This window comes from Hemibagrus wyckioides, linkage group LG09, assembly GCF_019097595.1.
Source record: "Hemibagrus wyckioides isolate EC202008001 linkage group LG09, SWU_Hwy_1.0, whole genome shotgun sequence".
Taxonomy (NCBI): Eukaryota; Metazoa; Chordata; class Actinopteri; order Siluriformes; family Bagridae; genus Hemibagrus; species Hemibagrus wyckioides.
This window is the reverse complement of record NC_080718.1, coordinates 10772767-10799045: the sequence shown is the minus strand read 5'-3', so window position 1 is coordinate 10799045 and position 26279 is coordinate 10772767. Positions and strand designations below refer to the sequence as shown.

At 39.7% G+C, this 26279-nt stretch overlaps 1 protein-coding gene across 2 annotated transcripts; it reads left to right on the top strand.

Moving 5' to 3' along the window:
- Positions 1-1438: 1438 nt before the first annotated feature.
- mthfd1b (methylenetetrahydrofolate dehydrogenase (NADP+ dependent) 1b) lies at positions 1439-25507 on the top strand. Of its 2 annotated transcripts, XM_058399642.1 has the most exons (27): positions 1457-1647; positions 3304-3388; positions 5192-5251; positions 5416-5469; positions 7586-7722; positions 7845-7945; positions 8201-8337; positions 9192-9303; positions 11175-11302; positions 11397-11494; positions 12476-12649; positions 13158-13294; positions 13377-13423; positions 13550-13657; positions 14393-14467; positions 14556-14658; positions 14786-14862; positions 14969-15109; positions 16622-16690; positions 17344-17455; positions 18410-18549; positions 19418-19459; positions 19627-19727; positions 20728-20905; positions 21229-21336; positions 23408-23560; positions 24415-25507. In XM_058399642.1, exons 1-27 carry the CDS (start codon positions 1610-1612, stop codon positions 24502-24504), a joined length of 2805 nt encoding a protein of 934 aa, XP_058255625.1. In that variant the 5' UTR covers positions 1457-1609; the 3' UTR covers positions 24505-25507. The 2 variants fall into 2 exon arrangements, with proteins under 2 accessions (XP_058255626.1, XP_058255625.1); XM_058399643.1 differs by lacking the exon at positions 3304-3388 and having other exon boundaries at positions 1439-1647.
- Positions 25508-26279: the final 772 nt, after the last annotated feature.

The following is a 26279-nucleotide window of genomic DNA, read 5'->3' as shown; positions in this document are numbered from 1 at the left end:
TCACTGGAAACTCGTGCTAGAATTGAATATTTCTAACCAGCTTGGGTTTTTAGTTATGGCTTAAATAAATACATACAGGGGTTGGACAATGAAACTGAAATGCCTGGTTTTAGACCACAATAATTCATTAGTATGGTGTAGGGCCTCCTTTTGCGGCCAATACAGCATCAGTTCGTCTTGGGAATGACAGATACAAGTCCTGCACAGTGGCCAGAGGGATTTTGAGCCATTCTTCTTGCAGAATAGTGGCCAGGTCACTACGTGATGCTGGTGGAGGAAAACGTTTCCTGACTCGCTCCTCCAAAACACCCCAAAGTGGCACAATAATATTTAGATCTAGTGACTGTGCAGGCCATGGGAGATGTTCAACTTCACTTTCATGTTCATCAAACCACTCTGTCACCAGTCTTGCTGTGTGTATTGGTGCATTATCATCCTGATACACGGCACCGCCTTCAGGATACAATGTTTGAACCATTCGGTGCACATGGTCCTCCAGAATGGTTCGGTAGTCCTTGGCAGTGACGCGCCCATCTAGCACAAGTATTGAGCCTAGAGAATGCCATGATATCGCAGCCCAAACCATCACTGATCCACCCCCATGCTTCACTCTGGGCATGCAACAGTCTGGGTGGTACGCTTCTTTGGGGCTTCTCCACACCGTAACTCTCCCGGATGTGGGAAAGACAGTGACGGTGGACTCATCAGAGAACAATACATGTTTCACATTGTCCACAGCCCAAGATTTTCGCTGCTGGCACCACTGAAACCGACGTTTGGCATTGGCACGAGTGACCAAAGGTTTGGCTATAGCAGCCCGGCCATGTACGTTGACCCTGTGGAGCTCCCGACGGACAGTTTTGGTGGAAACAGGAGAGTTGAGGTCCACATTTAATTCTGCAGTGAGTTGGGCAGCTGTGGTTTTATGTTTTTTGGATATAATCCGGGTTAGCACCCGGACATCCCTTTCAGACAGCTTCCTCTTGCGTCCACAGTTACTCCTGTTGGATGTGGTTCGTCCTTCTTGGTGGTATGCTGACATTACCCTGGATACCGTGGCTCTTGATACATCACAAAGACTTGCTGTCTTAGTCACAGATGCGCCAGCGAGACGTGCACCAACAATTTGTCCTCTTTTGAACTCTGATATGTCACCCATAATGTTGTGTGCATTGCAATATTTTAAGCAAAACTGTGCTATTACTCTGCTAATTAAACCTTCACACTCTGCTCTTACTGGTGGAATGTGCAATTAATGAAGATTGGCCACCAGGCTGGTCAAATTTAGCCATGAAACCTCCAGCACTAAATTGTCCAGTGTTTCAGTTTCATTGTCCAACCCCTGTAGTAAACAATGGGAAGCATTTTTCCGTTCACATTTTCCCGTCTGATTGGTGGTAATAGTCCCGCCTACTTTTTTTTGACGTCAGCACCTAGCGCTATTCACGAAGGTTTTTAGCCCGTAGTAGCGTCACGCGGGCAGCTCGAGCAGCGGAAATTGCGTCGACAAGTTCATCGCGTGTGGGTCAGTGTGATAAAGCTCTGGGAAAAAAGTTTCAAGGTAGTCAACTTCAGTTTCTGACACAAGAGAAGTCCAGAAGGCTTAAACATGTCAGCTCAAATCATCAGCGGAAAAGAAGTCTCAGCGTAAGTGAACTCTGAAACACACACCGCAGTTTACGCAACTCGGATGAAGTTTCGGCAGCTTGCATGTGATTCATTCCAGGGGTCTTCATGGACCTGATTTTTTTTTTTTTTTTTTTATAAATCATTACTATTAGAAAATCTTTGAAAGTCTGTACTTTGAAGTATTGCACGGAAAACAAGCACGAGGAATTCCATGCGTTTATGGAGGCACCTTAGAGCACGTGCAGCGCTCGTGCGCGTTTCACTAAATATCATGCACTAATCAAAATAAAGGACTCCTATTCAGTGGAGTTAAATTGTGCACGAGATTTGCAAAATAAATGGATTGAGAAGTATAAGTATCTTTCTTTATTGATGCTGTACCATATAACAATTCTGACAAGTTGAGATGATCAACTGATAACAAATAGCCGATAAGATTGTCGAGCTTATCTTTCGTAATCATGTAGATTAAATGTTAAACTGATCACATCTGTGCCAGGTAATGGTCAGCATTCACTCTTCAGCTCTGTTGGTCACAAGGCTGAGTGGGTCAGACACTGCTTGGGACACTGCCTCAATGTGTTAACCGTGTCTGACCCTCTCTAGCATTACTACTCTCACTTTCTGTGCTTCCTTATCTGATGACTCTCTTTAAAGAGGTCAGACCTGGAAGTCGGAGGCATTGGGTAATCTTGTGGCCTGCACACTGACCTTTGTGCATGGATTTTGTTTTTAGATCACTGCGAGATAAAGGACAGAGCCGGTGTTCTAGTTTCTGTCAAATTGGCTGCACAGTGACTCTGAACAGTGTTCTTCCTCCTCCAGCTGGTTTATAATAGTGATGTTTATTTCTTTTTTTAACTAGATGTCTCCAGATTTCTATTTTCTGTATGACCTTTGAACTGGAGATCTAGATAAATCTTACAAATCAAACGAAAATGGTATTTTAAGCTGAACAAGCGAATTGCACAGTAAAAAGTCATGAGCTTGCTCTCTGATGAAATGTAAACGTTCATGTGTGGAAACAGTTACTCTGATTGATTTCTCTCTGAAGAGAGGAGGAGTTGAGAGAGATGGACAGATTAAAGGATTACACATCTTTTAAGGCAGAGATGAAGCAAGGACTCATTCCTGCTATCAGCAGGTAGTCAAATGGCAATGTGGGTAATGTAGGAAACTGTTGAAGTGAAAGTAGACCTACGTGTTCATGAAAGAAGCCTTTATTGTTGCTGCACTTAGCATTACAGCAAAGTGGAATTCTTTTTCTTAGCATATTCCAGCTCTGGAGGTTGGGGTTTGAGCACAGGGTCAGCCATTTTACAGCCAGGGAGGGTTAAAGGCCATGTTCAGGGGCACAACAGCAGTAGCTGGGCAGTGTTGGGGCTTGAACCTGACCTTTTGCTCACTGCCCTAGAGCCTTAAACACTTGAGCCTCCACTTCTCTGTGAACATTTGAAACTAATAAATAAAATATTGGACTTTGTTGTAGCTCACATGTTAGTTATGACTATTATTGTGCAAGTTGTTCAGGGTGAAATGATCTTTAAAGTTTGACACAAATTAAGTGGCAGTTTTGAACCGAGGAAACCGAGAAGCTTCTAAATTAATAGATGAAATTATTGATGATTATTATTTATTTATTTATTTTTATTTTTATTTTTTTTTACAATACAGCCAGGTGCGAGAGAGGCTGAAGAAGGAAGTTGAAGAAATGAAGACTCAGGACCCAAATTTTAGACCAGGCTTGGTGGTGTTGCAGGTCAGTGAGGAAACGTTTGTTTGCTGTCTACTGAGACATGCATCTCTTTGGTTGCATGACTATTATGGCTGCCATATGTTTGTTTCAGTTGTTCAGATTTCTTAAAATTTGCGGCAATATAATGCCAAGAAAACATTTGCTCTATGATTATATTTCTGTCTCAATAATTAAAAATAAGAAACGTAAACTTCTTTTTTTTAAATATCTAATTACAAGTGTCTTCTATTTCACTTCACCATTCTTCTTCTTCTTCTTCTTCTTCTTTTTATTATTATTTTTATTTTAAAGTCTGTTATATTTTGCTTTAATCACTTGCCAGGTTCACTTTACATCACCAGTAAAGAGTTACTTCCATATTAGCAAGAATGAAATATAAAATAGGAAAATAAAGAAAGCTAGCATAAATAATAAAAAAGCATCTTTAGTCTAGACACTGAACTGTAGCTACATTCCCCAAAGAAAATTATAATTTTAATGTTTAACTTTATATGTAAGCAATTGTTATTTTTGCCAGTCTCTGCTGCAGCTGTTACACTATATTACCAAAAGTTTTGGGACACCCCTCCAAATCATTGAATTCAGAGGTTGGGCTTGGCCTCTTAGTTCCAGTGAAAGAAACTCTTAATGCTCCAGCATACCAAGACATTTTGGACAATTTCATGCTCCTAATTTTGTGGGAACAGTTTGGGGATGACCCCTTCCTGTTCCAACATGACTGCACACCAGTGCACAAAGCAAGGTCCATAAAGACATGGATGAGTGAGTTTGGTTTGGAGGAACGTCACAGAGTCCTGACCTCAACCTGATAGAACACCTTTGGGATGAATTAGAGCAGCGTGTCTTGGTAGGTTGACACTCTAGTGTAAGAAGTAAGGGCTAAGCCCTGAAAAACAGCACGTGAAATCAATGATTTGGAGGGGTGTCCCAAAACCTTTGGCAATATAGTGTATGTACGTACTTAGTTGAAAAAATAAGACTATAAATGTGCCTACTCTCTGCCATGGTGTAGTAAATAGTGTAAGTCATGTGCACACACTGGAAATTCCAACAATCCCGACAAGAAGTGCATGACTGGTACCAGCATGATGCACTTATTTAACCGAAATAATGAAGTGTGGAATGTTGGACACTTCATTCACTCAACACTCGCAGCTCTGCTTATGTAGAGAAAGAGGGGCAGGGCTACCACACACTGACGGCGGACAAGACATCTTACAAACGTCTTTTGTGTTTATTGTTCAACGTTTTTAAAAAAATTCACTGAATTCTGTTAAAGCAGCGTAACAACGTACGTTTGATGTCATTTGCCCTCGACTGGGGAAACGGCTCATACTTCCAGTGAGTAAAAAAACAGTTAAGACTTCATTTGAGAGGATGCTACCATTTCATACACTAAATGCTACAGTACATAGTGCAGAGTTCATTTAGGACACAGCTTATATTTCAGTATTCTTCATAAGAGATTACAAAACTTCAACAGCAGTTGAGGAAAAAATAACTGGTTGCTTATGATTTTTCTTCATTGTAAACCGTAACTGAAAAGATTTCTGCGGCTCGACCGATGAGGGCTTTTAAAGTTTGCTGTGAACATACACATTCCTGAAGCTTCATATTTTGGCTTGAATAAATTATCATCTGTTTTTTGGAACCAATAAATCAGGAGACATAGCTCAATATTTAATATGGAGTTTAGTCCAGTTGATTTAGATGCAAATAAACGTTCATAATCCTTTATATATCATAATTTAGTTTGTAATGCAGCTCTTCACAACATTGCTCAATTGTATCGCATCTGTGTTGCAGGTGGGAAACAGAGATGACTCCAACCTGTACATCAGCATGAAGCTGAAAGCTGCTGCTGAGGTCAGCAACCTCAATTTGCTCTAGCAGTTGAATGTTTGCTTAAGAAATAAGCTTGACGCACTTAATAGTCTACTTGTACCAGTTTGTGCAGCATCATTTCCATGTAATGTCTAATGTACTTATTTGTGTTCTTTTTTTTTTTTCCTGATTGAATGACATTGTAGATCGGGATCCATGCGACGCACATGAGGCTTCCACAAACTGCTACTGAAGAAGAGGTGAGAGAAAACTCATGGATATATGTGTAAATGTAGACGCTTTACAAGAAATTAAAAGCAAATGTTTGTATTGGAAGCTTGAAATATTTGATTTGAACAGTAATATGGTCATATTTTGATCATGATATAATATCATGTGTAGCATATAGCAGTGGTTCTCAACTGGTTTGGCCATGGGACCCCACATTTTTACATGGTCATCAAGCCGCGACCCAAATTTTTAGGAACTTTAATTATGCAAATTTATTTTTTATTTATTTAACATGTACACAAGTAGTGTCTCTATTTAACTTAAGCCAGATAAATTGTAAGAAAATCACCAAGACCTGAATGATGAATAAACAATATTTTGTGGCTGTCATTTAACAAAATTTATCAAATTATAGAAATATCACAAAGTAAAAACAACAAACAGTGGATAGGGTAACGAAAGTACAGTTACCATGGTAAATAATGAACTAAACTGAACTGTTAATAAAGACAGGTAAAGGTCCTATTGAACAGAACAAACCAGCAAATACTTAACAGTAGAATGGTGAAAATAATCATAACCGTTTTTACATCTAATATGACAGCTATTATAAACATCTGTTTCACTTAACAGTAATTTGGGAAGCTAATGAGAACTGAGGATGTGCTTTACTCCTGATAAGAGTTTCAAAGTCTGGGGTGATGGTAGACAGTGCTACCCTAAGATCATGCTCAATGTTCAGCCTGTTCCTTTTCTTTGACTTAAGCTGCACCAAAGAAGAGAAGCCACTTTCGCACAGATATGTAGTGCTGAATGCTAGGATGGTTGTGATCGCATGAGTGGCGAGGGACGGATACTCAAAGTGCTTCACGGCACCAAAACTGGGAGAGGCTTACCTCATTGAATTTCTTTTTTAGCATCTTATCACATGACTGCTCCACCAGCCAATTCTCTTCGTTGCTCACTACATATGACACACTGAGGTTTCAAGCCCTTTTTGTTGTCAATATACAGGGGTTGGACAATGAAACTGAAACACTGGACAATTTAGTGTTGGAGGTTTCATGGCTAAATTTGACCAGCCTGGTGGCCAATCTTCATTGATTGCACATTCCACCAGTAAGAGCAGAGTGTGAAGGTTTAATTAGCAGAGTAATAGCACAGTTTTGCTTAAAATAATGCAATGAACACAACATTATGGGTGACATATCAGAGTTCAAAAGTGGACAAATTGTTGGTGCACGTCTCACTGGCGCATCTGTGACTAAGACAGCAAGTCTTTGTGATGTATCAAGAGCCAAGAAGGACGAACCACATCCAACAGGAGTAACTGTGGACGCAAGATGAAGCTGTCTGAAAGGGATGTCCGGGTGCTAACCCGGATTGTATCCAAAAAACATAAAACCACAGCTGCCCAACTCGCTGCAGAATTAAATGTGGACCTCAACTCTCCTGTTTCCACCAAAACTGTCCGTCGGGAGCTCCACAGGGTCAGTGTACATGGCCGGGCTGCTATAGCCAAACCTTTGGTCACTTGTGCCAATGCCAAACGTCGGTTTCAGTGGTGCCAGCAGCGAAAATCTTGGGCTGTGGACAATGTGAAACATGTATTGTTCTCTGATGAGTCCACCTTCACTGTCTTTCCCACATCCGGGAGAGTTACGGTGTGGAGAAGCCCCAAAGAAGCGTACCACCCAGACTGTTGCATGCCCAGAGTGAAGCATGGGGGTGGATCAGTGATGGTTTGGGCTGCAATATCATGGCATTCCCTAGGCTCAATACTTGTGCTAGATGGGCGCGTCACTGCCAAGGACTACCGAACCATTCTGGAGGACCATGTGCACCCAATGGTTCAAACATTGTATCCTGAAGGCGGTGCCATGTATCAGGATGATAATGCACCAATACACACAGCAAGACTGGTGACAGAGTGGTTTGATGAACATGAAAGTGAAGTTGAACATCTCCCATCTTGTGAGTTCAAATCCCAAAAACACTAAACTGCCACTTCTGGGCCCCTAAGCAAGACCCTTAACTTCAACTGCTCTGTTGTATAAATGAGAAGATTAAAGATGTGCGTCTGCCAAATACCGTAAATGTAAAAATGTTTGTCGTCTTCTATCTTCAACACACACACTTTCTCAGGTCCTGCAGCGCATCACAGAGGTCAATGAGAACAGCAGTGTGCATGGGCTTATAGTGCAGCTGCCTTTGGACTCCATTCACCGCATCGACACTGAGAAGGTCACCAACGCTGTAGCTCCAGAGAAGGATGTAGATGGGTAAATAACTCTAATTAAAAAGTTATGATACAGAATCAAAGGCTGGATTAAAGCTCAAAGATGCTCTTTCAGAAACATCTGAATTAATTGTGGATATTTGCATAATGTTTTTTTTCTTCTAGTTTGACTAGCATTAATGCGGGGAAGCTAGCCCGGGGTGACCTTGGAGACTGCTTCATTCCCTGCACTCCCAATGGCTGTATGGAGCTCATTAAGCAGACAGGTCAGTGTGCAGGCTTCTGATTTATAACATACCTCATTCCTCACTCTTGAGTACTGCTGTTTTGTACCGAAACTACAAATTCCTATCAGATTTATTAACTTTTTTTTTTTTTTTATGTGACACTGATTTTCTTCAACCTCACCTCTGTATCGTTTTAAGAAATGTCTATGGCAACTGGCATTCTATGACAAAGTCTGCAGTTGTGTAATGGAAATGTAGAAAAGTGCAGTTGATTAACGTGAAGCTTTTTCACAGGTGTCTCCGTGGCAGGAAAAAGGGCTGTTGTGGTTGGCCGCAGTAAGATCGTGGGTGCACCGATGCATGACCTCCTGCTCTGGAATCATGCCACTGTTACCACCTGTCACTCGAAAACTGCTGACCTGGCCGCTGAGGTAAACATCCGAACACGTCTATAAAACTTCTCAAAAATACACTTCATGTCATTTGTACTCGCCAAAAAGACTCTAAATTCAGTTACTTGCTGAGACATGGGCATCCCGTCCTCACACAGAGGCTCTAACATCAACTTGGCTGTTACATTCACAAGTGGAAACTACACTTTCATAACTTCACGCAACAAAACAAGCAGCAAAAAAGCCAGTACTCTGAAAGGGAAAGGACCTGTGATGTGCTGTGAAAAATGCATTTGCTCCTCATAGTCCTTACTTTTTCTTGTATCTGCTCTTAGCACCTCAACTCTCACACAACCTAAAGCTATGTACTGACCCCAGCCTGAAATTTTAAATGTTTGTGGCATTGAACTGACTCAAAATCCTGCCTTTCAGCACCGGAAACTTTGAAGTCAGATCATCTAATAATAGTTCACCCGTCCATCACTGAAAATGTGTGATCTAAAATGGTCAGTCGGCCAGTTCTGAGTGTAGGTAGTGTTCATTTCACTGCCATTCCCTTAATGTTGGAGATTGTAAAACACTTGCACAAATCTTTCCAGATTATTTCCTATTCCATATATTCATATTGGCTCATTTTCACTTCGTTTTTTCTTGCTGCTCTTTTGGCATATATTTTGACTGGTAAGTCATGGAAGAGTACTCTAGTGTTTTTGTGAAGCTCCTTTGCAAGCTATGTAATGGTTGATGGTTCTGGTAGTATAATATAATCAAACATGAACATTGTTGTCTATCGTGGCAATGTAATATTGTGTATGACTAAAATATAGACACATTGTTATTAATGCAGAAATGACCAAGCGCTAAACCTATGCTAAACATTTGTTTTATCTCAGGTGGGAAAGGCAGACATCTTGGTGACCGGGATTGGTAAAGCAGAGATGGTGAAAGGCGAGTGGGTGAAGAAGGGTGCTGTAGTCATCGACTGCGGCATCAACCATGTTCCAGGTGAGTTTGGAGGAAGAAATCGAATGTTAATGCTCAGTTTTTCCAGAGTGAGCTTCTCATCACATTAATCGTCCAGTATCGTAAAAGCCAAAGCCTGTTTTCTATAAAGACATGCATAATTGGGCTCCTGAGTGTTGCATCAGAAAACATTTACCCTATTCTCAGGAAAATTAGATTTTACTGGAGAACAGGCACGTCTGGAATGTTTCAAAAGTGCATAAAAATATCTTGGGGGTTCTGGGAAATGCCCAACCAGGAAGAAATGCAAAATCAACTCCAAAGCCTTCAATTCTGGTGGCTTGGATAGTAGTATAGTATTTATTTGTTTGCTTGTTTTTGTTAGTTGTTGATTTAAGGAAATAAACAATCATTCCTCAACTAACCACTAACTTCAAACACCTTTCACCGATGACTAAATCACATCATTTGTGTTAACAAGCCGTCACTATTGATCACATCATCACTGGTCAGCATTAGCCTGGTCGTTTCCTCTTCTCAGTCCTCAGCTACAGTGTGATGAATTATCATCTGACTGCAGGTCAAGTTTTCATGGGAAAATGTGTAGGGAGGAGGAGCACAGGGAGTGGGTGGGGCATATGCTTGAGCAAGATATGTTTTCCTGTTATTTATATTTCTTATGATAGAAATGATAACATTCAGTGAAAAGGAATGTTTTGAGATTTATTTACTGTAATCCACCTCATCAGACAATGATTTATCAGCACTGGGCTCATGCTGCAGTAAATAAGGTCAAGTGACGCCTCTGTCTCCAGCACAGTGTCTCTAATGGCATTGCAACTAATATTTATTATACAGATCAGGAGCAGAATTTCATATCCAAAGATCCAGACAGAGATGCTGCTTCATGGGAGACTCTATTTACTGGCCTTTAGAGTAAACAATAGTGAAAGATTTGCTAAGGTAGGCTGATATCTCAAGCTGGTGAGAGTCTGACTGACCAAAAGTTATGAATCCAATCCTAAATATATGAACCTACTTCCTGTAATTTCTTTCTGTCTACTCTTATTCTACCAGTCAGACTGATGTCACTAGAATAGAAGCTTTTTTTGTCACATGTACATTACAGCACTGTGAAATTCTTTCTTTGCATATCCCAACTTTTTTGGAAGTTGAGGTCAGAGCCCTGATTGTGTAACCATGATACAGCACCCTTGGAGCAGTGAGGGTTAAGGGCCTTGCTCAAGGGCCCAATAGTGGTAGCTTGGCTTGAACCCTGATCCTCCAATCAACAACCCAGTGTCTTAACCACGTGAGCCACCACTACCCTAAGGGAAGGAATCAATGTCAGAAGGAATATCCCTGTCAATCACAGTGACACTACACAACCAGTCATGGGTGTCTGTGAGCTGCTGTATCAGGAAGAGGGCAAATGGTGCTTTCTGCTAAATGAGTGTTGCATCATGAGCCACCTTTTTAAACAAAAGACGTCTTGCTTCACACGTCTCAGAGTAAACACACGTTATACAGCCACTAACCAGGATAAGTGAAGGCTGAGAGAAAAGAGGGTGCAAGTTAAACACAACAGAAGCCCCAACTGTTGTGTAGGCAGAGTCAGAAGACAGCATTTTTTTTATTGCTCTACTAGGAAGTCGTCAGTAGGTGTTCCTGCTACTGGTTGCTCCATATTTACAAAAGCTAAACTTTTCTCAATTTTGTTGTGTTCCTGGACACGCCCACATCTAGTCACCGATATGTCTCATGTTGTCACTCATGTTGAAAGTTTTCAACTCTCACTAAAAATGACCATCTCTGGCTGCTTTGATGCTCTGATTTGTGAACTGTTTAGTTATACACACATTGCTTAATGTTAAACCAGTGTTTATCTCTGCGTGTGTTAAATCTTTTCACAGACAGCACCAAGTCAAGTGGAAAGCGGGTTGTAGGTGATGTTCACTTTCCCACTGCCAAAGAGCAAGCAGCCTTCATCACTCCCGTACCAGGTGGAGTCGGTCCCATGACCGTCGCCATGCTCATGCAGGTAGATTTGATATTTTCTGTATTAATCTATAATAAACACAAGGTTATTGTCTTTGTATGAGCTGTTTGTGTTTGTTTTTTTCCCCTCTCCATAGAACACTGTACTGAGTGCCAAGCGCTTCCTTCAAGCACATGAACCTGGCAAATGGAACATCTCTTATACCAAGCTCAACCTGCAGAGACCTGTCCCTAGGTTTGGCTTCACCCCTTTTTTAATGTAAACTACAGAGTCTGACAATGTGGCATCTGAATTCAAGTGAATTATCAAACCTGATTGTTCAGTATGGGTTGATAACAGCATGCTACATACAGTAATGCCAGTTCACAGGTTTGTTAATGTATTCGGTCTTATACGTTATGGTTTCTATAGTAACAGCTTACATTTAGACACTACATATAATGCAAGGCTTTTAGTGAGGCTTTCTGTATGGTAATGTTTATTAAAACTGTATGGAAGGAGTCTCGTGCCTTGTAACAGTCAGTATTTTCAGTACATTGGACTTTGGACATGATGAGCTGCATTTTTGTACCTGGTTCTTGGGTACAAACTTGTTTCATGGACACCTAAATACATATATTTGTCATTCCCTCCAGGATTTCACTTTTTTTGGGACTTTTCAGGAAATTTGTGATGCAACTTGTGGAGTTTTTTTTTTTTTTGTGAAAAATTGCATGAATTGGTTTACAAGCACTGGATTCTTCTTTTAAACCTCGTCCAGTGAAGACACAAGTATTCACTTTTTAATCCATGACCGCTGTACTCGTGATCGACACACGTGAATTAAAGAGGGCTTTGGCCCAATTTTGAATAATTGCCAACTCCAAATATTAGTTTGCTTGATTTGTGTTAATTTCTGCAAAATCTTGAAATCCCAACGGGACTGAAATATCAACAGATGGAATAAATTGCTGTTTGAGGAAAGTAATCCAGTGCACTACCGCTATGTTAATTGGTTTTAAAAAATGTCCTAACAGCACATCCAGCAGTTTCATTCCTTTTGAGTTTATAGCATCAGTTCAGGATCATTTTTCATTTTGACTTTTGCAAACTGCATACAAGCTATAAATATAGTTTGTTTAAATAAGTCACAGCTTTTTGTGTGACTCATAAGTCTGTAACTATCTGGCATTTTACCATTGAGAGTGTTGCCTAATTTTTACCTTTCTCTCTCAGTGATATCGTTATCTCCCGCTCTGGTATACCCAAGCCCATTGACCGTCTGGCCAGAGAGATCGGGCTGCTCTCAGATGAAGTCGAGCTCTATGGCAAGACCAAGGCTAAAGTCCAGTTGGAAACGATCAATCGATTGAAGTCCCAGGCTGATGGCAAATACGTGGTTGTTACTGGGTGAGAAATCTATTTATTAATTTTTTTTTTTTTACAGTTGAGCTAATATTTGTGTTTATAGATCGATGTCGGAAAGGTACAATTTCAGTGTCTGGGTACAAAAAGTGGGTGAGGTGTAGGAAATGGAACAAGTGGTATATGTACTTCAGCTTCAAATGGACACTAATGTCTTTATTACTGCAATGAGAGAATTCATACCTGCTTTAATAATAATAAGAGAGTAATTACGTTTCCTTTTTATTGAACCTTCTTTTTCTCTGGGTTTTGCATTACATGGATGTTTTCATTTATTGTATAATGTACTCGTGATTCCTAAAACTGTACCACAGTTGTACTCTATTAAATGCACTGTTAATGTTCTGTGTCAGCAATTTGATTATAAAGGATTTAATAGCTTAACGTTGTTCCAATGTTGTACATGAATTCTTCAGCTTTAGGTCAAAAATATAGAATATATTATAGTCTAATTACAGTCTATAAATTTTCTGATATTGTTCTGCTTTTGTAGAATCACTCCTACTCCTCTGGGTGAGGGGAAAAGCACCACTACAATCGGGTTAGTGCAGGCTCTTGGCGCTCACCTCAAACGCAACGTGTTCGCCTGCGTGCGCCAGCCGTCTCAAGGCCCCACGTTTGGCATCAAAGGTGCGTCATGTAGTCATGTGCTTGTAGGATCTGCTGATCATGTCTGAACACGGACACAACGTACTTTCTTCCTGCCTTGTAGGTGGTGCGGCTGGAGGAGGCTATTCTCAGGTCATTCCCATGGAAGAGGTAATGTAGCTGTTTATAATTCAGCAAATGATGAGCAGTGAACATATTTAAACGCTTTGGAAATATTCAGTGGAATAAAACGACTGAGCATGCTCAGGATTTCTCTCTTTTTTTTTTTCGTTTTAGTTTAATCTTCATCTCACTGGAGATATCCATGCCATCACTGCTGCAAACAACCTGGTGGCTGCTGCTATCGATGCTCGCATGTTTCACGAAGCTACTCAGTCTGATAAGGTAAAGAATTCTGCAGGTTTAGTTACTGAGAAAGCATCAGCATGGTATAAGGATGTGCAATATAATAATATATCTCTATACTGATAAACTACATCACAGTACAGTTTACTGATTTTTTTTTTTTTTTTTTTTTTAATGGCAATTACAAACTTGAGTTATGATCTAAAAATTTGTATAGAATCTTAGTGTGAACTGCTTATTTACTTCTTTTTCATTGTTAACTTTTGTAGTCTTTTAAGTGTCATCCATCAATTAATGTAACCCAACTGGCAGTTTGCTAGCAAACCTGTATATCTTGATGCATCTCTAGTATTGGAGTATTAACTTTCAGTATGGTGAATGAGGAGGGGGCGGGGCTTCTCATCTCCAGGGTTGTGGGTTTGATTACCAACTCCGCCCTGCATTCGTGTATGTACGTGTCAATCTTGCACGCCTTCCTCGATCTTTTGGGGGTTTCCTCCAGGCACTCCAGTTCTCCCTCCACCAAAGACCTGTATTGGCTGATTGACATCTCTGAATTGTCCATAGTGTATGAATGGGTGCAGTTGTACCTTGTGATGGGTCAGAAGGGTGTCCCCTGAGCCTGTGAGGCACCAGGTTCTGTGTAACCCAGTGTAGGATCAGAGGAATAGAAAATGTATGGATGGTTGGATATAATCTTGTGTAATGTAATGTAATGTAGTTTTCTGATTACTAAGTATCTCACCTTTCATACTCTGTCTGTGATTCATTCAGGCCCTCTATAACCGCCTGGTGCCACTGAGTGGAGGCCAGAGAACATTTTCCCCAGTGCAGATCAACCGTCTCAAAGTATGAAAGACTTTAAACTGTACTTCTCATCCATATCATATCCTCAATATCCTTTGCCTGTGACAAATATGATCGTGTATTGTAACAGAAACTTGGCATTGAGAGAACCGATCCATCTGCACTAACGGAGGAAGAGATCACTCGCTTTGCCAGGCTGGACATCGACCCTGAATCGATCACCTGGCAAAGAGGTCTGGATAACTGCAGGCTATGAATTGACTGCTATGTGCAAACATATTGATTCCTCCTTCTACGGCTAAAAACCTTAGATTTCTTTTTAGTTTTTTGTTTAGTTATTTTATTTCTTCCTTAATGCAGTATTGGACACAAATGATCGATTCCTCCGGAAGATCACCATTGGCCAGAACCCTACGGAGAAGGGCTATACCAGAACCGTAAGCACTACATATGCTTTAATACTGTACACATTGTTGTATGATGTATCATATTGGAGACTAATAATAAGTTCTCAAGCTGTAAGCGTGTATGTGTGCTCTGCAGGCTCAGTTTGACATCACAGTGGCCAGTGAGATCATGGCTGTGTTGGCTCTCACCAGTAGTCTGGAGGACATGAGGCAGAGGCTGGCTAAGATGGTGGTGGCAACCAGTCGCAGTGGCGAACCCATCACCACAGAAGACCTGGTCAGTAATGCAGATTCTATACAGTCCATTTTAAATAATCATCTATTCTACAGCTGTATGTCTTTTTAAAGTATTCACTGTTTGTATGTCTATTTAAGTGTTTGTTAGAGAGGGTGGGAGGGAGAGAAGGATTTCAAGACAGAGACTGAGATCCATCAAATGTAGACACTGATCAGGCATAACCTTATGACCACCTGCCTAATATTGTGTTGGTCCCACTTTTGCTGCCAAAACAGCCCTGACCCATCGAGGCATCTCCACTAGATCCCTGAAGGTGTCTGGCACCAAGATGTTAGCAGCAGATCCAAAAGATGCAAGGTGGGGCATCCATGGGCACCACCTCGCAACTTACAGGACTTAAAGGATACATTTTTTATTAGATACTGATGCACTGCAGACCGGGAACACCCCACAAGAGCTGCAGTTTTAGAGATGCTCTGATCCACTTGTCTAGCCTTCACAATTTGACCCTTTTCAAACAAACTCAAATCCTTACACTTGCCCATTTTTCCTGCTTCTAACACATCAACTTTGAGAACAAAATGTTCACTTGCTGCCTAATATATCCCACCCACTAACAGGTGCCATGATGAGGATCATCAGTGTTCTTCACGGCCTGTCACTGGTCATAATGTTATGCCTGATCATTGTGTGTGTATATGTATGTGTGTATATATTATATTATATTATATTATATTATATTATATTATATTACACGTTCTGGTCAAAATTCTAATCAATTTCTATGTACATGCAATGAAGCTAGGGTAAGTAACTAGGGTAACTGTAGCTCAGGTATCTGTGTGTGGAGAACTAGCTGTTCCACTTAAATGCATTGACTTTTTTTAAAAATTTGGGTAAATCTCTAGTATGAATGCAGAGATGAGTTGATTGTGTATCAGAGCTATCAGTTTTATCTGGTTGGCTCTGCAGTTAAGCTGCACAGCAACTAGCAAAAGAAAACCTCTACACCCTACTGACTTTTGCAAAATACATTTTTACACAAGAACATTGTCCCTTACAGGTGTGCAAAATACCTCCACTGTACCCATGCACTATGTTTTCTGTACAGTTGGGATCATAAGTTTGCATACACCTTGCAGAATCTGCATAATGTTAAATGGTTATCTTCCAGGGCCTGCACAAGTTTTGCTTTTCCAGCATTTTCTGCATATTTGACCTCTTTCCAGCAGAGACTCTATGACTTCTGAGATTCATCTTTTCACACTGAAGACAACTGCAGGACTCGTACACAACTATTACAGAAAAGGACGACTGATGTGAAATATGTTGTTCACTGGGAAACATTTAAATGTTTTCTGAAACTTCTGAAGAGCAAGATCTGCTTAATTTTAAGTGTCCTTTGTGAGCTTTGCCACCCTAAGTTTCTTTGTATTCTATACACTGAAAGTAGAGTATCTTACTCTTACTTTCAGATAAGCTTTCACTTGCTAGCTAATGAACTGTTGAATTGTCCAGCTCTGCTTTATCTTCTCTCAATCTCTTTTTCAGGGGGTGTGTGGAGCACTGACTGTGCTAATGAGAGATGCCATCAAACCCAACCTTATGCAGACCCTAGAGGTGTGTGGGTTTTTTTTTTTCCTTTTTCTTTGCATTCATAAATTTAACGTTTCAAAATAAAAATTTGTCAAGCTTTTTAGTTGTTTATTTTAAGACACATGCAATCTTTGCATAAAATGTATTTTATAAAGTGTTCTATAATTTATCAGAATTCATGAAATATGATGGAAAAATATGAAGATGGAAGTAAGGCTGCAAGCTTAGCCCCATGCTCTTCTCTGTTTAAGATGTCTGCTCTGGACCATTATTTGTTTTTATAAAAGATTTGATAAATGCATATGGTAAAATAAATTTTGGGTGTATTGATTTTTTTTGAAGCTGTTTTTAAATAGAACTTCCATGTTGCAGCACATCGGACACCAACGGCAATGTTTACTCTACCCTTCTTACCTCTAGCTCTTAAGATAACTGCTGATGCACATCCAGGTCATTAAAATGGATTACGTATTGCAACCCCAAATTGTGTCTGAATAAATAATAATAATAGTTAAGAAAAAGATTAAAAATATGGAAATAAACAGAAAGCATACAACGACTTCTCTGCTTTTTCTGTGGTGTAACAGATGCCCTGAGGTGGTTTTTTTTTTTTTTTTGTGTGAAATAGCTTTTCTTTTAAGAAAACTGACCAAAGTGATGTCATGTGTCTGTCTCAGGGAAACCCAGTGTTTGTTCACGCCGGGCCTTTCGCCAACATCGCCCATGGGAACTCCTCCATCCTGGCTGATAAAATCGCTCTGAAGCTTGTAGGGCCTGAAGGATTTGTAGGTATGACGGATAAATCTTTGGATATCTTTGGCATTTTCCTGTGAGAGTTACAGCCATCTTTTAATAATATGAGCTAGTATTACATTAGCACTCTGTTTTGCTTAACCATTTTCATTAATTAATATCATTATTTAACTCTTTTCCCCAGAAGGTATAAAATGGTTTTTGCTCCAGTTTAGGGTGTTCAATATTGAATTTTTTTTTTGTCACACTCCACAGTGTTTAATGACACTCCAGGGCTTTAAGAATTTGCAATTTTTCATAAGTATTCCTGTTTTAACTTGGCCTACTAGGTCAATATTTTAATAAAGAAAAGTTAAAAAGCCCCCAAAACTGTTTTATTTTATTATTTTTTTAAATATTTTTTTTACACAAATGTTTATATCTTCAACAAAAATGGAGAAATCAAACCGTTTTCTGCTCTGCCCCAAGTGTGTTCAAAATTTGACAGTGTTATCTTCAACCACTAAAATTTAATGTAAGGTTCTCCAAACAGAGGTAAAAACATCCCACACTGAAAGCAGACAGTGTGTTACAGCAGACCTGTGGTGGTGAAATAATTCAGTCGTTTACACTGAATGAAAATGTCTCATTGGAGCGGCAGTGTACCAGTATAAAAGGTTAAATGAGTTTAATATTAATAATAATTTGATAATTTATATCGGCATTATAGAGCTTTTTATTCCTGAAAATCAGTTTAGATTTTAGATTAGTAACCAAGTCAAACTGTAGAAAGTCAATAATAAATATAACTGGATTTTTTTAAGAAGAAATAAATGCAAGAATACATTCAAGATAGAATTTCTTAAAACACCCTAGATACATTTTAGTAAATATTTGCCCACAATTCACAGCTTAGGAAAGACCGAAACTTCAGCCACTGATGATCACTACAGAAATAACAGTGCTGCAATTCTGTACAACAACTCTAGTGGCTTTCTTTCTTCCTGGCAGTAACTGAGGCAGGCTTTGGTGCAGACATCGGCATGGAGAAGTTCTTCAACATCAAGTGTCGTTACTCCGGGCTGCGGCCTCACGTGGTGGTGCTGGTGGCCACAGTGAGGGCACTGAAGATGCACGGGGGCGGACCAACGGTGAGAAGGAGCACTTATTAAGCGTATTAAAGTGTGCTTTGCTTTAATCTGTGATCTGTTAACCAGCCTGAAGTTTAGGTAATGATTGGTTGGTCTGTCTGTCTGTGTCTATCTATCTCTGTCTGTATGTCTCTGTGTGTCTATCTATGTCTCTCTGTCTGTATTTCTGTCTGTATGCGTGTCTGTCTGTGTCTATCTATCTGTATGTCTGTCTGTGTCTATTTCTGTCTGTATGCGTGTGTCTTTGTCTATCTCTGTCTGTATGTCTGTGTGTCTATCTCTGTATGTCTCTGTGTATCTATTTCTGTCTGTTTTTATCTGCCTGTATGTCTGTGTATCTATTTCTGTCTGTTTTTATCTGTCTTTGTCTTTCTGTCTGCCTGTGTCTGTCTGTGTCTATCTGTCTGTCTGTGCCTCTTTGTTTGTCTGTGTCTGTCTGCCTGTATCTATCTGTCTCTGTCTATCTCTGTCTGTCTGTCTATCTATCTCTTTCTGTCTGTCTGTCTCTTCGTGTCTAGCTATCTGTCTGTTTCTGTCTATCTATCTTTGTATATCTGTCTCTCTGTTTGTATGTCTCTTCATGTCTACCTATCTCTGTCTGTCTCTGTCTACCTATCTGTCTACCTGTGTCTGTATGTCTCTCTTTCTGTGTATATCTATTTGTCTGTGTGTCTGTCTGTATGTCTGTCTGTCTTTCTGTGTATATCTATTTCTGTCTGTCTGTCTATCTTTGTCTGTATCTGTGTCTGTCTGTGTCTATATATCTCTCTCTGTATGTCTGTCTGTGTCTATCTCTGACTATGAAAAAAGTCTTGCTCTCTGGCTTCACTGCAATGCATCTGTAACGTGTGTATATATTTGTCTCTAGGTCACAGCTGGCATGCCTCTACCAAAGGAATACATAGAAGAGGTGATCTTTATCAGCTCTTACTGGAACTAATTTACTTGTGCATTTTAGACAAATATTGTTTAGAAATATTATGTCTGTCTAGTATTATACCTCTAAATAAATATTAGCTCTAAATAAAGCTAATAGAAACCAGAGCTAACTATGTCTTGTGTTTTGTGCTCTTCTAGAACCTGGAGCTGGTGGAGAAAGGCTGCAACAACTTGCACAAGCAGATCGAGAATGCCAAGCACTTTGGAGTGCCAGTTGTTGTAGCAGTCAATGCTTTCAAGTAAGAGACTACACTTGTATTCAATACAACATGTAGACTGCACACTACACTGAAGAGATTATATTACATTGAATGATGTACGAATGCCCTTATGAATTTGTGCCTTAATAATTGAAATTTTACAAGAAAATGAACGGCAGTTAAGTTGTACGTGCGTCCGGGAGCCGTTCAAAACTTGTTTGCCTCAGTAGAAAGCCAAGCGAAGCCAAACAAAGTTTACTAATTTTACAATTATTTTTTCAGTCAGCAAAAGCAGTTTCAAAAGAGTCGACCCACGATACTGACGTTGCCTTCAGCATGCATTCAAAAGCTATGTGAACTTTCGCTCGTTTTTTGTTGATGGATGGGTGGTGTGGGTGGTCTGTTCTTATTTTAGCCCAAGCCTGGTGGCACGACTTCCTGTGAGAAGCCTTGACATGGAATGCTTGGCTTGGGTCAGTTCTTTGTGAGCAGCCATACGCTTCGTATTGGTCATATTGGTAATATTTTGGGTGGCTGGAGCGGGTTATCCACATTTACATTATTTCTTATGGGAAAACTTGTTTTGCAATACAGCAGAACTCTCCTACAGGACAAATTACATTCCTATGCTGTGGTTCCACTGTATTTGAGTAATTCTGGATTTTGATTGGTCAGTGTGGTTGGTTTACCGGAACAGCACAGTACAGCTCTGAGAGTAGTTCTGGCACTAATTCATAAAGGTTTAAAATGAAATCTGCTTGTTTTTATAATGGATTACAGAGGGAGGTGTATATCAGATAATCCACATAAGCTAAAGTTAATAAAAAATGAAATGAAAGCTTTATTTAACAAAGAAGACTTTTTGGAATGAGTCTCTAGTGTCAGTGCTTTGTAACAGTCAGTAATGGTGTAATTTTCAGCTTTACTTTACATAAATGTCTTCAGAATCATTAGAAAATTGGTGTGGTGTTAAGAGTACCACTTCTAATAATATCTTCGAATAAAGCTTGAGTATAAATATTTGTGTGCTCGTGTGCAGGACGGATACTGATGCTGAGCTGCAGCTGATCTGTGATCTGGCTAAACAGGCAGGAGCTTTTGACGCTGTGCCCTGCACTCACTGGGCAGATGGGGGCGCTGGAGCCACAGAGTTGGGGAAAGCTGTGCAGAAAGCAGCAGACACACCCAGCAACTTCAGCTTCCTGTATGATACTGAGGTAATAATCCCACTTGCAGCACTGCTGTACTTTATACACGGTCACTGTCCACTTTATTAGGAACAGTCATGCAGGTACCTTGTAAGCCAATCGTGTGACTGGTGCATTGCATTGCCATGAAGTCACAGACAGAGGTTTGATGTGAACTTGTTGTGTAAAAGCTCTTGATCTGTGTCTGCATCATGATATGCACCGTTCTGCTGCCACACGATCGGCTGATTAGATTAATGCATGAATGTACATGTAGACGGTGAGTATACTTCATCACATGCTGTTTGTTAGTCATATTGATGTATGAAGTGCTCTGTATTGTATTTCCTTAGTTGCCCATTGTCGATAAAATCAGAATAATTGCACAGAAGATTTACGGAGCTGATGATGTCGAGCTCCTCCCAGAGGCCCAGCGTAAAGTGGAGCTGTATACCAAACAGGTACGACATTTATCATGGTTATGCCTCATGCTAGAGAACTTGGAGCTCTGGCTTCAGACCCAGCATCCAAATTATTATTTAGAAAATCAGTGGGATGTAATGATTTGGTGTAGTTTAAGAAACTTTTATAGAATTTGAGTTAGTCACCAGAGTGTCCTTTATTTTTTGTAAGACACTTGTATATCTATGGAATTTGGCATACTCCTTTATCCAGAGCGACTTACAATGATCTCATTTATTTACCTGAGCATGAAGCTTGGTTGTTGGGATTTGCACTCACAACCTTCAAATCAGAAATTTATTGTCATAACCACTGAGCAATTATCAATAACTTGTACTGTCTTCCTAACAGTTTGTGCTTGAACGTATAAGCCGTTCAGCCATGAGGGTGTTAGTGAAGTCGGGTTGAGGAGGCCTGGGGTGCAGTCAGCATTCCGGTTCATAACAAAGGTGTTCAGTGAGGTTGAGGTCAGGGCTCCGTGCAGCCACTCAAGTTCCTCTAGTCCAGCATTAATGGATCTGTGCATAGGGTCATTGTGATGAACATGTGTGGGCCTCTTAGTTCCAGTGAAGGGAAAGTGTAGTATTTATAGACCTCCTGTATAATTGTGTGCTTCCAGCTTTGCAGCAGCATTTTGGGGAAGAACTACAACAAGGCTTTGTGGTCTTTTCACACTGTGTTAAACCCCAATTACAGTAGTTAACCCAAGTGGTTATCATCATTCTAAACCCAACTTTTAACCCTGGGTAGGGAAATGTTTCACATTGTAACAACTGAAACATCTCCCTACCCGGGTTTAGAACGATGATGTGGCGTTAGAACATTATGCCTAGATGCTTAGCAGCAAATACAGCTCGGTAGCGTCAGGTGGCAAAACACTGAATTTCACGTAAGTGTGCACTGTGGCAAAGGAAAAATACGTGACGCTGGAAAATTAGCGGAAGTTGAACATCAACAAACGGCTGATTAACTACCCATTAAACTTAAAAAGCCCCAAAAATATTAGAAAGATGACAAAGATAACAAAACCTGCTCGGGTGCAGCACAGCTGACCTGTTCCTTTTATTCTTACTGATGCAAAAGTATGAGAGAAGCTTCTATTTAAACAGGTTGTACGCTGCATTTAACCACTCATGGTTGTTGCTTAAGCAAATATGCAAATAAGAACATTTTAAGCCAAGGTTTAGGAATGTATAGTGCAAAACATCAGATTATAAATAGCCAGGATTCATATGAACAGTGAAAGACGATAACCCAGGATTCCTTTATACGCAGAGTTTATAGAAGGAACTAGTTTAAGTCTGAAACGCCCTGTAGCGTCATACATTGGTGTAGATTTACATTTTTCCTAATCTGCTGGATTAATAAGACATGATACGAGCCACTTGCAGGCTGTGAGATGAATAAAATCTAATATTCATGTAAATATAGAAAAAACTACATTCAACCAATAGATTAGCAAATAACGTTGTTGGTTAAAACTTGTCTGGCAATAAATCTGAAGTCTCCTGCAGTTATTTTAAGACTTGACAGTGGTTAGTTTTAGATTTGGTATGTCATTACTGCAAATGTGCGTCTTCAAGATCTTACTTAGTATCAGGTAAGTTTTAAGTGTCTGCACAATGCCAGACATAGTAACATGCTTCACAAAGTTTCTTGAGACACTGTGTACTATAAAAGAAGCTTAGATTAGAACTTGCTGATTTGTTTCTTTTAGTCCTGGGTACCATGCTGGACTGCTGACACTTTCCCAGTAAGCTAATGAACTTATGATCTGTCAAGATAGCTTTAGACATCATGAGTCACGTCACAGAATTCCTTCAAATCGGAGTAGACGTCTTCATTGCGCCTACATGACGGTTGAGGGTGGAGGCCCTTTGAGACAGAAATGCTGTTGTTTTTACATTGTTGAATCAGATCATTTAGTTGCATAATGAGTGAAATAATTGTGCATGAACACATGTACAGACCAGTGTACGAGAAATCCGATTGCTCGCAATGCAGATGAATGACTTCCATATAATGTTGCTAAAGTCTTTTTTTTCTTCTTCTTCTCCTCTTTCTTTCTAGGGGTTTGGCAATTTGCCAATCTGCATGGCAAAGACCCATTTGTCTCTTTCTCACGATGCTGAAAAGAAGGGTGTGCCCACCGGCTTTGTCCTACCTATCCGTGATATTCGTGCGAGCGTCGGCGCTGGATTTCTCTACCCGCTAGTTGGCACGGTGAGCACTTCCATCAGTCTATCACTGGGTCCTTCACCTGATATAAAAAGCTGCTGATTTGATTGTGGTCTAGCCAGTACGCTAGATTCTGAATACTAGCAATTAGCAAGTATTTGTTTTGCGTCCTCTTGTTGGCAAATTTAGAGTATCAACATTTAAGAAAGCATTTTGTTCCTCTTGCACCGTAGCGGATTGCCAACACTAATATTTTTTATTGATTTAAGACCTGCCATGTGGTCAATGTGGCGAAACAGGTTTGTTTCCATCACAATTATAAACAGTCTTTTAATCACCAGCATTTTTTGGGTTTTATTGTTTATATTAAGTTAATAAGACAAAAATATAATTTTGGAAGTGTGAAGACACGAGTCTTCACACTTCCAAAATTATATTTTGTCTTATTAACTTAATATAAACAATAAAACCCAAAAATCCCCCCCTCTGCTTGCATTTTTTAAGCCTCTGGCTAATACAAACAGTGCTAACCCTGGAGGCTCTTTCTAAATACACTAAATAAACATCTAAAACTAGCGATGTCATTATCAGCTAAAATTTATGCCTGAACAAGTACCGACCCAAGTACGAGTTGTGTTCACGTTCGCAGTTCAAACCAAACCCTCACCACCTCCTACAGTCAGTCTCGAGTTCATTACCAATTATTCATGTGAATTGTGCTCTGATTCGGACTGTCATATACAGTATCCTTATAATAATCTGGACGAGTGCATTAATATAAACCTGTGATTCGAACTGCAGCAGCACTGCTGTAAGATCTGCTTGTCTAAAAAATAAATCAACACCTTGTCAACAATTAGACTCGCAAATTCACTAGTTTTCTCACTTTTCCCATACAGATGCCCACCATTCCAGGCCTCCCAACTCGCCCCTGTTTCTATGACATCGATCTGGACCCAGTGACCGGAGAAGTCATCGGACTCTTCTAACAGACGCTGAACTGAATCCCCATTAGGCACACTTCTAAATAAATAACATTTTGTAATGCTTTAATTGGGGAGATCTAGGAGTAGAATCATTTCCTGATCATTTCACTTCATAGTTTCATGTTTGATGTAAATGGTCTTTGTAGTTGTTGAATCAATTTTACAGCTAGAGTCTTCTGCTATGAAGAGATGCTCTTATAACTCTCAAAACCAAAAACAAAGCCTGAAATATATTACAGTGTTTAAAAAAAATAGGAACGGAGATTCAGACCCCCACACCTATTAGCCAATTGGATTCTTTTATTTGTGTGTGGTGGGTGGAATCATTACAGCATATAATCACTAAAACCCTCAAACTCTCTGGCTGTGCTTTTGAGTAATTATGTATTTTCTGTACAGTTAGTTGACGCGTGGTTGAAAGCGTGAAAAACTAACAAAGTAGATCAGTCACGACTTAGTCGTATTATCCTAAAAAAATGGATCAAAGTGCGGCATTGCAAATTAAAAAAAATGAGCTTTCTCCATTTAATCTGGTTGATTATGGAGTTATTTATTCTGCCATTTTGTTTTATTCATAATGAAAGACTACTGGCAATGTGTGTAAAATTGCACAATAGAATTGATCAGTAAACCTGTTGTTTACTAAATAACAGACTAACATGATTCCAGAGCATTCTTTACTAACGTAGAAACAGCAGTTTATCCGCAAGCACTGAGAATCAGAATGGATGAAATGGTTAAGAATTGTTTAATCCTCTATTTTTTTTTTTTTCTTACATATAGCATTCCTTTCATGATACACTACACGAGAAATGAGCCACTGTGTTAATTCTGTTTTGTAAATCATTTTTGAACTGACATTTTCAGTAATGAACCTGGCTTATGTAGGCTGGTTTAAAGCTGAGGACTGAAATTTTTCCAAACAAACTCTTTCACATGCAGTTTTGTAATTAAAACAACTTTGAAATTGTAAAGACTTTATAAACTGTTCTGTCTTAAGCTTGAATGTTTTCCTAATGGGTTTTTTTTTCTGGGTGTCTGAATCACTGTTGTCCTTTTACAATATATATTTATCATTTAAACCTAAAACTGGAATCCCCTTTCTGACACTTTCTCATTAAATAAAGGCTTGACCTTTCATCACCATTTCTGAATAAACACACATTTTTAGTCATGTGCTTTTTTTTTTTTATTGTCCTTAATCTATATATAGCTGGAAATGACAGTGTAATAGTACAGTACACCGACTACATAAAGTGCAAATACACAACAGTGTGAAAACACTGCAAGGAAAATCCACAGAACAGTGAATCTGCAGGACAATAGATACATGGTGCTGTGTTGTGTTTTATGGGAAAGCTATTGCATCCGTTCAAGTAGCCTTATCTAAATCATATTAGATTTTAATTTCCTGTCCTCATAACTGATGTCACTGCTCTACTTGGTATACTCAGTCCTCTTCAGCTTTCTAGTTGCTTGCATGTTCACACTGACCAGCCATTACATTAAAACCACCTGTCTGATCTTGTCCCTTTGGGCTGCCAAAATTGCTCCTACCTGTCAAGGCCAGGACTCTACAAGACTTCTGATGGTGTGCTGTGTTCTTGTTTGTCCAGTACATTCCACAGATGCTTCAATTTATGTGCTATTGTGATTTACAAACCTCATAAACTACACTAATGAACAAGTGCTCCTGCAGTACACATCCTACAGATGCTTGATCAGATTGAGATGTGGGGAATTTAGAGACCAGGTCAGCACCTTGAGCTCTTTGTCAT